The sequence below is a fragment of the Gossypium raimondii genome, chromosome 8 (genome assembly GCF_025698545.1).
Source record: "Gossypium raimondii isolate GPD5lz chromosome 8, ASM2569854v1, whole genome shotgun sequence".
Classification (NCBI taxonomy): Eukaryota; Viridiplantae; Streptophyta; class Magnoliopsida; order Malvales; family Malvaceae; genus Gossypium; species Gossypium raimondii.
Window position 1 is genome coordinate 26388678 of NC_068572.1, and position 14642 is coordinate 26403319.

At 30.3% G+C, this 14642-nt stretch overlaps 1 protein-coding gene across 1 annotated transcript; it reads left to right on the forward strand.

Moving 5' to 3' along the window:
* The first annotated feature begins 343 nt into the window (after positions 1 to 343).
* On the forward strand, positions 344 to 3379 carry LOC105791105 (uncharacterized). Its single transcript, XM_012619010.2, has 6 exons — positions 344 to 534; positions 632 to 1098; positions 1171 to 1521; positions 1612 to 1980; positions 2108 to 2322; positions 2434 to 3379. Exons 1-6 carry the CDS (start codon positions 392 to 394, stop codon positions 2674 to 2676), a joined length of 1788 nt encoding a protein of 595 aa, XP_012474464.1. The 5' UTR covers positions 344 to 391; the 3' UTR covers positions 2677 to 3379.
* Positions 3380 to 14642: the final 11263 nt, after the last annotated feature.

A 14642-nucleotide genomic window follows, 5' to 3' on the forward strand; every position in this document is an offset into this window, starting at 1 on the left:
CAAGTTCAAATCCTACCATAAAAATTTTTTAAGTAAAAACCTAATTATTGAATGATATAATTTATTTTAAATACCAAATATATTTTTATCATTTCCCTTACCAAAACCAAATTAATGCTATCAACTCCTTAATTTAGTCACTTCAGTAACTCGAATATAAAAAAGTAGACATTAGTCAAATCCCTTTCATCGTCTAACCACCTTAATAATTTTGTATGACAAATTTGCCCTGCCAAAAGCAGTTCATTATTGAAAAACAAAAATGAGCTAAAACTAATAGGGGATGGCAGATTAGACATTTTAAACTAAGAGTGAGCAGTTTAGTACCCAAGGCATTGCTTTTGAGTAAGAGTATTCGTTGGCAGCTGATTTTAATTTGCAGAAGAGAAGTATGCAATGTTCAAAGGAAGCTGTGGTTAGGTTGTTTTACAACCTCTCAAGCTCCTCCTTGCTTCTCCTTCTCTTCCTTTACTGCTCTTCCATTTTGCTTTCCAAGTTCTTCTACTTCATTGGAAGTTATCCACTTATTCAGAGGTCGCTCTACTTTCAATAAACACCTAATTCCTCTTTTTCTTTTTTTATCGATCCTTTCTTGTTGATGAAAAAGTTCATTGTTTTCTTAATATTGCAGGGATCATGATGGATACGAGTTTTCCGAGGAAGAGGAGGAGGAGGAGGAAGAAGAATATGGTGGTGATAGGTATAATTATAGGGTGAACTGCATGGGAAGTGACCACCTGGTGGCAGACATTATTCATGGTGGGGAATCACTTGTATTCCTATCAGAAAATAGTTTTTATAGGACTCCAAATTATGTTGAGGATGATGAGCTGACAAGTGAAGATCAAGAATATGGAAGCTATTCCACCGAACAGTTGTCTGCTCATTACTCATCACCTTGTTCAGATTCTGAACATCATTGTCATGATGACAAAGAAACGGAATTGCTTGTTGAAGATGAAGAGATACCAACAAAAGATGCGGACTCACTTCAAAACTTTGATGTGAATCAAGATTGTCCAACCCACACCCCCATGGACTCGCAAATACTCACAGACCTAGACAAAAGTAATCATAAGGTCCACAGTGAAGAAGATGGTATGTGATTATCATCCCATGCTGTACATCATTTGCTTCTGATCGACCTCATATTGCTTCTACTTGGTGCAGATATTAGCAGTAATCGAGAAATCAAACAACGGGTAGAAACAGATTTTTCAAGATCAAGTGACAAGTATTTTGTTATTGGACCAAAGAAATTGGAATCTACCAAATTACTAGTTCATGACAAAGATACAGATGAAGAAATCTATGGAGACTCTTGCACGGTTGGCTCCACTTCTAAGAGCTCCTCTGAGTGGAGAAGCTCAATAAATTGCAGAGATTCAGGGACTGATGATCCATTTTCTTCTTCTTCAAGAAGAAGTTGTCCCAAGTGGGAGTCCTACACGGTTTTCCAAAAATATGATGAAGAGATGATGTTCCTACACAGAGTTAGTGCGCAAAAACTCCAGGAAACAGGTAATATATATAATTTAAAACAACCTAGAATTTGTTCAAGAAACTAATTTACCATTCTGCTTATTGATCTATTTGAAATTGTACTTGTAGAGTCACTAAGGTCCATCCAAGCTTGCCCAAGGTCGATATCAGAAAGAATAGTCCACAAGTTTGCCGCCATGAACAAGAAGCCATCAGATATCAGACACAACCCATATCATGAACTAGAAGCTGCGTATGTAGCTCAAATTTGCTTAACATGGGAAGCTCTTAATTGGAATTACAAAAAATTTGAACGTAAAAGAGCTGCACGCAAAGATTTTGACTGTCCCGCCGGGATTGCTCAGCAGTTTCAGCAATTCCAAGTTCTTTTACAAAGATACATTGAAAATGAGCCTTATGAACAGGGGCGGAGACCCGAGGTCTATGTCAGGACGAGGCTGTTGGCACCCAAGTTGCTCTTGGTTCCTGAATATCGAGGTAATCATTAAACTAATTAGCACCTATATGTTGCTTCTTCTTTTTTTAATATACATAGCTAGCTAGCTACGTTAATTTATATAACTTCATCATTCTTTTGTTTCCATATGTATATTTTGGTTTTAAGATTACGAGGATGATCAAAGGGATGAAGGTTTTGGCTCAAGAATTTCAGCAGATTCATTTCTGGTGATAATGGAAGATGGAATCCAAACCTTCATGAAATTTCTCAAGGCAGACAAGGAGAAACCATATCAAATCATTAAAGCATTGCTTGGAAGGAAGAGAAAAGGTTCACTTGACCCAACACTTGTCCGACTCGTGAAAAAAGTTAATGCCAAAGTAAGTTGGAATTAAAATTCCCTGATATAATATAATATATTATATTCATTCCAATGATTAGTTGTAATCGGATTTAGTTAGCCTTATTATTATTTCCTTTAAACATGGCAGAAGAAGATGAAGCTTAAAGACCTTGGCAGGGTTCACAAATGCTTAAGGAAAGGGAAAAACAAGGTGGAGAAGATGGAGATATTGATGGGTCTAATTGACCTAAAAGTGGTGTCAAGGGTGTTGAGAATGAGAGATCTAAGTGAACAACAGTTGCACTGGTGTGAAGAGAAGATGAACAAATTGAGGATTTTGGAAGGCGGTCTCCAAAGAGATTCCTCACCACTTTTTTTCCCTGCACATTGACCCACCACCATTTTATTATATATCATCATATGCAAATCTTGTTGCTTTGGTGACTAGATTCTGACTCTGCATTGCTGCACAAAATGAATATCCTAAGCAAGCTTTTGTAAATACGTAATAATGGAGAGAGAAGGGTCCTACAAATCAAAGTTAACTGCATGTGGGGGATGACATGGAAATTGGAGAAATGGGAAATCCATGCAATGAAAGCAAGAGTAGTAAAGCATATGGTATTGGTAGGACGCGTAAGTGGCTTTTTGGTTTATTTTCAAAGTGAAAGACCAGACACAAAGCAAGGAACATGAAGATATATAGAAAGATACTACAATGGTAGCTTTATTACTTTGCTTTTACTTTTTCTTTTATAAATTAAGTGGGGTTTATCTATTAGGATTTGAGAGAGGGAGATGAATCAAAAGATGAGAAGGCCTGATGCTCAGCAATATGAACAAATAGGGTTGCACATGCTACACTCCCAAGGATCCCCACTTTGGTCTTAGGTTCAATAAGATTTTATATTAGACTTCACATTTAGAAACCCTGAAATTTATTTTGTTTATGAGTGAATAACTGTGCCAGTATAATAAAAGCTATTAAGGTGGGATAGGATAGGATTAAGTTAGCGCAGCCTCAAAGATGTTACATTATCTTAGTGAGCAAGTTAAACATTTCGCTATCAATACAGTGTTCTTTTCTCTGTGTATTTATTTACTATTATTTTTTTCTTTTGCGGTGTTAAAAGCTTTCATGTAATTATATTTTTAATTCTTATTCTCTTTTTACATTTAAAATTTCATCTTTTATTTTTAATTCTACAAATATAATTTTTAAATGATTAAAGTCCAATTAATAATATTATCAAATAAATTCCATTAAATTAAGTTATGTGACATATTCAAAATAAAAATAAAATTATTCATGTGACTAATTTAAGTCTATATGAATTTCATTTCGGTTCTCTAAAATTGTACTAAAAAATTTTTAACTCCTAATTCAAAATCGAAAACCTCACCATCTTAGATTCAGTATTTTTATTTTTCTTTATTTGGTTTTCCACATGTGTAATACTAGCCATGAAAATAATTTTTATTAAATTAAAATAATAGAGATACTAAATTTTAAATTTAAAAATATAAATACTAATCTTTTTAGTACAACTATAATTTAAATCTAAACTATTTCTAAGAAAGGTGGATAATAGAGCGGAGTTTAAAATACTAAATTTTTAATGCAAGAATAGTCGGAGATTGACGTTTGTCGTTTTATCAGCATGTTTCCTTTGACTAGAGGACAACAATTTGCAATTGATGTTTTGTTTTTTTCAACGTAATAATAAATTTAGTACTTTTAACTTTTATATCTTCTATTAATTTGATTATTATTTTAGATGTAATTAATGTTAATTATAGAATTAAATATTAATTTTACACATTAAATTAGATTTAATATACAATATGATATGTAAACTTTAATTTATTTTAATTATATATATAAAATTTTAATTTTGATTCAATTATAAACATTAAAAAAAGCTAAATAAATATTTTCATGTTAGGTAAATAAGTTTATTTTTATATGCAAAATAAGTCTAAAATGACACTACATCAAATACGATATTAATGATTTGTGAAAATTAAACTAAATTTAATATTAATGTATTAAATTATACAAAATTAAAGTTCAGATAGCAAATTAAATATTAAATTATATTTCATGTATAACTTTGATGTATATCCCTTAATTGATAAAATTTTTATATTTTAATTTATACAAATAATCCTCCAAATTTAACCCAAACTTTTAATTTAATGACCTTGGCATTATTGTGTAAAAACCAAAGACTTTAAATGTTTTTTGTTTTTTGCTAAAAAGCCTTTAAAAGTAAATTCTAGAACAACTCTAATAATCGGTATAGATTACTATGACATGTTTACCCTTTAAATTATATTTTATACCTATTCTTAGGTGTCATTAAAACAAACCCTTCCAATTTTAAATCGAGCAATTCAAAGGCAGAAGACACCTTTATATATAGTTTAAGGTGAGCAAAACTCGATTCAACTCAAAAAAATCGAAAAAAATTTAAATTTCGAGTTAAATGAATTGAGTTATTCGAGTTAATCGAGTTAATCGAATCAACTCAAATTTTTTTTCAAATTTCGAGTTCGAATCGAGTTGAGTTTTCGAATTCGAATAACTCGAATAATTCGAATTATTCGAATATCAAACTATAATATTTTACATTTTTACCCCAAACTCCCTAACATTTTTACGTTTTCTTCAAAACTTTTACTCCTTCCCACTGTCCCCCAAGAACTTTTACTCCCCTCCCCTCCCCTCCCAACCCCCCAATCTACCCAAAATCTATTTCCCATCAAAATTTTACTCTCCTATTTACTTTTTCTCAAAATTTTACTCTCACAAACCCTTAAAACCTTTTATTTTCCCCCAAAATTTTTACTCCCTCCCACTTTTCCCCTAAAACTTTTATTCCCTTCCCATCTCACCTCCTATTTACACCAAAGCCTCCCCCTCCAATTTTTTTTAAATATTTTCCCTCCAAAATTTTACTCCCCCTATTTACTTTCCCTCAAATTTTTATTCTCCAAAACTTTTTATTTTCCCACAAAATTTTTACTTCTCACCCTTTACTCTCAAATAAAAAATCAAAATTATCCAAAAAAATCACTAGACATAAATAGTAATAATTTTATTTATATCTATTATTTATATTATTAAATTAAATTTCACATTTGATATTATTTATATTATTGAATTGTTTAGTCATATTGAATATTTATATTAAAATTGAATTATTAATTATGCCATAAAATATTCGTGTTAAAATTTTATATTAGTATCAATTTTATATTTTATTTTTAAAATAAATTGTATTAAAAATCATATTTTTACATTTAATATATTTTTAATTCCAAAATACATAGTGACAAGAATCAAGATAATTGAAACAACTAAGCAAGCAAAAAAGCTAACCAATATATAAAAAATTAATAAATAAATTATGAGGTGATGAAAGTTAATAAAAAATTTGATTAAGGTGGACAATTTTATTACAATGGGTGACAATGGTTACAAGGACCCAAAATTATTTTTTAAAATTTAACTCGAACAAATATATTCGATTCGATTCGATTCGATTCGATTCGAATTCCATCTCACTCGATTTGATTCGAGAAAACTTCAAATAAAGTTAGGATGATAAAATGAGATTCGAAAACTCGATTAACTCGAAATTTTTTGATTCGATTCGATTCGATTCGATCGAATGCTCACCCCTATATAGTTATAGATTATTTTAAATTGTATACTTTTTTATTGTTGCTTTGTCGTTAATTTCTTATTGATATATACAATTTTTGGTTTTTTTAATTACAGAAAAAAAAATTTCAACAATCTCATTATTGGGTCTAAAAATAAAACTACTCATTATTCTTTCTTAACCCTTAAATTGGGAAAGGATAGTGCGTTTTAGCACATTTGAACCCACGTCTTCCTGCACTGACAACAATGTTTATGCCAATCGAGTTAAGACTCAATCGACTAAATAGGAATTTAAAAAAAAAAAATTGAAAAAGGTAAATTTGATCATTTCCTTGATGGTAAAGATTTTATATTAGAAGTTAAATTCCATTTTGCCCATTTTACTAAAAAATAAGCAAATTAGTCCTTGCATGTTAGATTAAAGAGTAATTTGGTATTTTTTAAATTTCACCCTTTATTTTGTTAAAAATTGACTTGATTGACGAAATAACCAGATAATTTCATATGTCATTCATGTACTTTATGCTAACATACATAGACCGGTTTTAACAATAAAAGTGGATGAATCTTTTAAATAAAAGGATTAATTTGCTCTTTGATCTAATGTATAATGATTAATTTGTTCATTTTTAGTGAAAATAGAAAAATATAATTTGACTCCTAATATAAGAGCTTTTATAGTACTTTATCTCTTAGCGATGTTTTCTTTATTTCTTCTTAAAACACATTTTCTTAACTTTTTTTGCAATTTATATTTTAACAGTTAATAATTGAAATTATCAATATAATTTTATTTATCATGCATATAAAATTTCGAATCAATGTAACATCTCTATTATATTGGTTTAAAATATAATGGGTCTGGTGCCTTCGTTTGCGAGAGAAGCGTCTGAGAACGATCGATTGAGGCGGGGCTCAGAGAATACCGAGAAGCAGAGCGAATGTCTTTTTCAATCATTTTGATTGTCAGATCCTACGGGTTTTTGTAGCCGATGTGTTCAGATCGGAAGGGTTCAAAGTGAACGAAAAGTTTCTTGTTGATTTTTTCTGAATGAAGGAACTGTCGTCGTTTTCTCCATGAGTTGCTGGTTTTTCCATGGATAGGGAAAAATCTGGTATTGAAAATGATGGTTTCTTTAATGCTCTGACCAAGTTGCTGGCCAGGTTGTCGATTGGGTTTTGCTTTCCTTTTATTTCTATTTGCCTTTTGGATTTTGTTTTCCTTTTGTTTACGTTTGTCTCTTTATTTTCTGATTGGGCTCTTGTTCTATTTTAGGGCTTGGGCTCAGTTCGGTTTTGCTTTCTTATGGGCCGTTTGGTCATGAACTAGTTGTTCTGGGTTGTTTTTAGCCCAATTTTTTTTTCAATGAAAACCCAATTTCCCTTCAAAAGAAAGATATTGCCTATATCAATATATATAATGGTTAAAAGTTTTTACATAGAACAAATAATTAAAAATTATTGAAAAGTTATTAATATTATGAATTTCTTATTAAGTGGATGTCCATTAAGATTAATATAAGTTTTGATCTACTTTAAATTCTAATAGTGATTAGAAGTTGATCTCTACTACATTTATATTTTTATGCCTATAAATAAAGACTTTGGAGAAGTTTTGTAAATATTTCGATTGATCAATAAAAATACGCTCTCTCTTTACTCTCTCATTCTCTTCGTTCTTTACTTTCTGTCTTTTTATTTTATAATACGTTATTAGCATGATTCTCTTTTAATTATCTTAGTTGTGGATTAAATCAACGGCAACTTTGTGAACACCATTAAGCCTCATCCATAATACCAAAATTCAACCTCTAACCACTAAAATTACTCTTATTTTTCTATTCCGTTGGCTCCTTTGCTTCTTCAAATGGCTATTTATTACTGTTGGTTGCTATTCAAATTGAGCGCTTACTTTCCTGATTTTCCATTACTTGATGCCTTTCGCCTCTTGCTGTTTGCAACTCTTTGCAGGAAGTTTTTATCTATTTAGTGTTTTATATCTAGATTAATTTTCAATTAAGTTAAATTAATTTGAGATTATTTTAATTAACTTGTTTTACTTTTTTATTGAAGTTGGTAAAAGAGTATTACTCCGAATAGAAGGTTTGAGTATACACTAAGAGACTCAACACCAAGATGGACACTGCAGCCCGTTGCTTTGGTTGGTGAGAATAAATTTTTGATCTCAGCATGGATTTTGGTTTTATAGAGCACAATTTAAATTGGTAAAGAGCTTCAAAATTTTTTTTTCTAAGGTATGATTATTATTTATTTATTTTAAGTCCGATAAAATTATTAAGTTATATTATTGAATATTGATGGGTTCATAAGGTTTACTAATAAAACTTTATAATATATTATTTTAAATGGTTGTTGAAATATATATTAATTGTTGACGGAAAATATAAATTTTTGTGATATTGGTTCCCTTTAAAGAGAATTCTTTTTGTTATTGATGAATGATTGTATTATACCTTTTAGATTGAATTATAAAGTACAAATAATTTATTAAAGTATCATAAGATTCTATAAGTTATAAGTAGTATCTTCTTATGAAAGCATAGTTATTTTAGTACTTGTAATAGTGCTTGTTATAATAGCCAAGGTGACGACAATGGTGTTAAATATCTTCAAGTATACTTTACTATGATTTATTATGTCATGTTTATTATAATTGGAGATTGATCATGACAACATGAATAGATAGATTTTGATTTGAAATCCACGCATGTTTGCGATGGTAATTATGAAATAAAGAATCTATTGGGACAATTATAAGTTCGTCCTAGTAAATCTATTGCATTCCTCGAAGTGAACGCAAACACAAAAGAAAATAAAAACCAATATTATTTCAATATTTGGTAGTATAAAATTAGTCGAAAGCTCTAAAAGAGCTAATATATTAATATCTTTTGATGGTTAATCCATTGGTTTTAAAAGATATTCATAATGGATCATATTGAGATTGAAAACGAGGAAGAGATTATTTTTCATATGGATCAAAAGAGAATTGAGTTATTGATTACTCTTGTTATTAAATTGAATTGATTGTGACTAGCTTTGTGATCTTTTGTCATCATCCCCATTAAGGGGTTGAAAGTAAAATATTTGACTGTGAAAGATCTACTTATGATAAATAGAATGTGATAATTCTATCTAAAGCTCGTTATGGTTGGATGCACCTAAAGTTGCAAGTTTTTTTTTAAAAAAAACTGTGAGTATAACTCTGCAGTACTTAGAATAAGTTCTCAATTAAAATTACGTTGAAAATATTGATGAAAACTTGCAAGAGAGAAAACTTATGTATGAAAAGTCATTGGTTATGTACCTGTTGTACACTTGAAAAATAAGATCTGCTCTCAAAGTTTGCTATTAATAGATTTTGATTGGATTCAAAGTCTACTACTAGAGTTTAATTTGTTTATTTCTTGATAAAATTGTCAAGACTCAATGCAGAATTTTTTTTGACATATTCCCTGAAGCGAATATTGCATATAATTGTTTAGAAATTATATTTATTTTGTTGACTTAGTGACATTATAGACTTTACATTGATTTAGACATTTCCAGTAGTAAATGTCACAATAGTACTTATATGTGAATACAAAGTAAAACGAATGACAATAAGATTATCAATTTGTCACAATTTATATTGACATTATTAGTACAATTGAAATGCATGCTAAAGTAAACCGAAGTTTCTTGATACAAATATATTTACTACTTGGCGTGACTAGTTAGACCATCTTGGATCATATATGATGCGAAAATTAATTAAGAATTTATATGGACATTCATTAAAGAACTAGAAGATTCTTTAATTTAAAGAATTCTCATTTGTTGCTTGTTGTTAATGAAAACTGATTGTTAAAAACTCACTAGCTAAAATTGAGATTTAATATCTTGCATTTCTAAAATGAATATAGGCTCATTCGTCCACTATGTGGATGATTTTGATATTATATGATTTTGGTAGACGCATCTACAAAATAATCACATATGTGCTACCAACTTGCAATCGGTTGTTTGCAAGATTGCTTGTTTAAATAATTAATTTCAGATCATGTAATTAAGACAATTCATCTTGCTAATACTGATAAGTATATATCTCAGTCTTTTATATTTATAACAATAAACTTTTATTGAAAAGTACATCTGCTTTACAAATTCAAGTCGATCCTGCCTTTCAATCAAACAACCTTCTCTACTATCCTCATATCACGAATTATGTCGAGTGTGGCTCAAGCAACACGAACCAAAAAAGAAACAAAAAACAATATTATTACTTTTACTAGGAAAGTAATTCTCTTAATAGAAATCGATAAAAGTCGTAATTCCCCAAAAAAATATAATTTATTCTAAGTAAATAAATTATACTAGTTGGAAGGCCTAAAATCAAGCTCATGAACGTGATGAGCTCAAATTTTCTCAAGGCCCAATAACGATGTTGAAAACTAAGCAAATCTGAGTAAGATTGAATGGGACCATCCAAGACTTTGTTACCAAGGCCCTAGATGCACACACGACTGAAGAAGAAAATCAAGATTCACTTTTTTGTTTTCAAGAAAATCAAGAAACCAAATCTTGGTTCAATTTTGTTGTTTTGGACCATTTCAAGAATCAAGAAAATCAAGATTTTAAATCTTGGAAATCTTGGTCGAAGAAACTGAATCTTGTAGCCAAGGCGCATTGGATTTCATGTACGAGTTTGAACAAGCCAATTTCGAGAGCAAACGGACACAAGACCAAGTTCTTGAAAAAATGACCCATTAAGATGTCTACAAGCTCATCCTAAATTTGGAAAGTAATTTAATTGAATATTAGACCAAATTACCAAAGTGACCCAAATTGTAAAATATTTATACTATAGGTCCAATTTTATTTTAATAGTGGATCATCATGTAAGAATTCAGCCCAAGGAGCCATTAAAAGTCCCATTAAAAGTCCACACTTAAAATTATTATTATTTATTTTATTTGATGAGTTTTCATGTTAGTTATTCCATTAGAGTTAGGAAAATTTATTTTGGGGGCCTATAAGTAGCATGGATGTTCACCCTTATACACATACAATTGATTTATGTTTTCTTGAGTTAATAATAATTGTCTTTGAGTTTTTCTTTAATAATTGCTCTTGAGTTTCTTTTAGAAGTTGTTTTAACAATCGTTCAGGTTGTGAGAATCATTTTCAAGCTTTTTCTTGCCAAGATCTTTTTCTTGGAGGGGGAATTAGAGCCATTGAAAGGAGTTGTGGATTCTTAATATTTCTAAGGCTTCTTAGGACGTCATCTTCTCTTTTCTATCCTTAATTTATTGTTTCTTACTTATTTAAGTTAGTTCTTGCTATTTTGACTTGCTGATTTTATTGATTTATGTTATAGGTTAAAGTTGTTTCAAGAAAGACTTTCTCCTATCTTGTTCCATCAAGAATCATGTCAAAATTAGGAGTTTTAATCTTTTCTTGTAGTTTCAAATATTCTTGCACAAAATAATTTGCTTTTGTCTTTAAAATCACTTCTAACAAATCTGTTTGTGCTTTTTTTCCAAATCTGGTTGGGGCGTTTTCTTGAGGTCTAAGGATGTTTTCTTTCCATCCAAGAAATCCTAATTCGTTCTCTTTTAGACTCTTTACCAGCTAGTTCATCTTTCTTTTGTTTTATTTCTGTTTGACTCTTCTTTGTGACAACTAATCTATTTTCGTTGTTTTTCATTTCAGTTATGTTTGCCTAGAGATCTAGGATACATCTGCAACTTGAACAACCTTTACAATCTACTTCCACATTCATCCGCGTCATTCTTTATCAATAAATTACCACTATTTTCTAGTAGAACAACAATAATTGAATAATCAAGAAGTCCTTTTTAGGTCAATGGTTACCATTTATTTATAGAGAGAGATAGGAGAATCCTGGTTGAATAAGACTTAAAAAAAATAATATTATTTTAATAGAAAACATACTCTTACTCTAAGTAGAGTAGGAGTGGGTAGCGCACCTTAATTAATAATACTAGGGTTGCCCTTCTCGTCTATTATGAGGGATTTTGGGCCTCTCATGTATTAGGTCCAATTAACTATAATTAATTAAATAATAATTCAAAACTTTAAATTAATTCTGAATACATTTTTATACTTAGTTAGAAAACATATTAATTTGTGAATGCAACCCATTTCTCTAACTTCATCATTTCCATCCAAATATGTTCATTTGGTTTTACATGTAACTAATTTCTAACGAGTTAGCGAAGGGACTGATTAACTTCCAACTTTTTTCCTATTAGTTATAAACTTATTTAGTCATAAAGTCGTTCCATTATAATATCATGACTGAGTGTAACACCCCACACTCGGCCCGGTTGTCAGACCCGAGTTATAAGGTGCTACAAGCAAATAAAGAACATTTGATTACATTTCATAGTCCAAATATGAATTCCATATCAATTTATTCATATATAATCAAATACCACATATAATTAATCTATTTTGAGTTTATATCGAGCTTACAAAATATTAAAACCAACCCCATATCAATCAGGGATCAAATTGAAACAAAGATAGAAAGATAGAAAAATTTTACAAACAGGGGTCACACGCCTATATCCCCTGACTGTGTGAAGAGATTGTGGCTATGTGGGGTGGGTCAAAAGTGTAAATACACGGCCATGTCATCGGGCCATGTAACAGGCTATGGCCACATGCACCAAAATCACCTAAAATTTTATAGATCACACAGTCATGCCATATGCCTGTGTATGACACACGACCATGTGTCATGCCGTGTCTTAGGCTGCGTGTACCTGGAAATACCTTTCAATGCAAGCTTAACAACCCAAATTCACTTATGTCACAAGCAACCATTTATACCATACTTTAACCAATTCAAAGACATCAATTTCATGACAATAACATCATTTATATCACCACCTAAGTGTCTGATCAATATGCCACATTTGGCACCTCAATCCAATAATCAAACTCAAGCAAAGATTCATATTCCAACAAGTCCAATATGCCTTTTAGGGCACCTCAAAACAAGTAGCATAACATACATCTTTTGACCATTTCAAGCACCATATAACCATGATTCAAGATCAAGCATATAAATAAGCACAGAGCCATACCAAAACCATTCAACCTAGCAATTACATATCATTCTTTTACTAACTTATCTCAAACATATTACCTTATCAATATATAAGCCAAACACCAACCAAATCAACCAAACAACATTGCAATCACTTACATATATATGGGCATATATATACAAAGTTCTCAAAATGCCAATAAGATCAAAGTTAAATAATGTTTAACCAAATACTCCTTAGGTACATGCCATGACCCAAAAATAAACTACCACCCATTCTTGAGTTTGAGATTGCCACTAGATGCTGTAGTTGACGATCTACTAAACAGTACCTAGCCTGTGCATGGAAAATAAAATCGCACGATAAGTATAACTTAGTGGAATTTCTATAATTAGATAATTGAAACATAATATGAATCGTTTTAAATGCATAAGTTAAAAATGAAAAATGAAATGCAATTATCATGTCATCTATACCAATTTACATATTCTTTGTTCATTATCACATCTTACTATATAATACATAGCAAACCACTTTACATATCATTTGGCATCTCAATCTCCAATTTCATGTATTCATTGAGCATATCTATCATTGTTCAACTCATTTCACAAATAGTAATTTTATTTCACATTTTTTGTAACATCCCGATTTTGGGCTTAGTCGGAACAGTGGTTTCGGGATCACAAATCCAATAAGAAAAAATTATTTTTCTTATATTTTTATGGTCTACAATTCACAGAATGATTTTGTAAAAATTTCGTTCAAAACTTTCGATATTTGGGCACTCAATTTAGTTAAAAGGACTAAATTGTAAAAAGTACAAAAGTTGAGTTCTACATGTTAGAGGTGTCCAGTTGTTATGAAAATTTAAATTGGAGGTTCTTATATGGTAATTAGACCATTTGTTAAGTTGGTAGAAAAAAATGGACATGAGATAAGAGAAATAGGAAATTTTTAAGTTAGGGACAATTTGGCAATTTAGTAATAAAAAAAATTAAAAAGGGAAAAAGATGGCAAAATGTGCTCATCTTCTCCATGGTGAACGAAAATAGCAAGGGGGAAGCCATAGTTAGGGTTTTCAAGCTTCTAAGCTCCATAGTAAGTGATTTCAAGCCCCGTTTTTAATGTTCTTTACCTTTTTAGAGTCCCGGTAACTTGATTTAGCTTATTCTAGCAATAATTTAACCTAGGGTTTATATTTGGAAAAATACCCATAGGTGAAATGTGTTTATTTTAATGTTTTATGGTAGAATATGAAGCTTGAAATTATGTTAAACAACTTTTTCTAGTTGATTTTAAGTGAAAACGAGTATATTGACATAATCGGTAAAAATACCTAATGTTCATAAGTACATGCTAGAGTGGGAATTTGATGTTGTCATAGAAGGGAAAAATGTTCAACATGTCATAAAACATAATAATAAGAGATGAAGTTTAATTTCCGAGCTTAGGGGAAAAAGTGTAATTATGCAAAAGTTTAGGGACAAAATTGTAATTTTTCCAAAGTTTGAGTCAAGGATTGTTTTGATGAATTTGAGTATTAAATAAGCTAAATTTTCTATTATAGATCAAGAATAACGAAATTTGAAGTTAGACCGG

Bases quoted from the DNA above. Each gene is read 5' to 3' on its own strand.
- LOC105791105 (XM_012619010.2), top strand. From the start codon at position 392: ATGCAATGTTCAAAGGAAGCTGTGGTTAGGTTGTTTTACAACCTCTCA. The intron at 535-631 runs GTCGCTCTACTT...TTAATATTGCAG, and splicing joins AGTTATCCACTTATTCAGAG to GGATCATGATGGATACGAGT. The intron at 1,522-1,611 runs GTAATATATATA...TTGTACTTGTAG, and splicing joins GCAAAAACTCCAGGAAACAG to AGTCACTAAGGTCCATCCAA.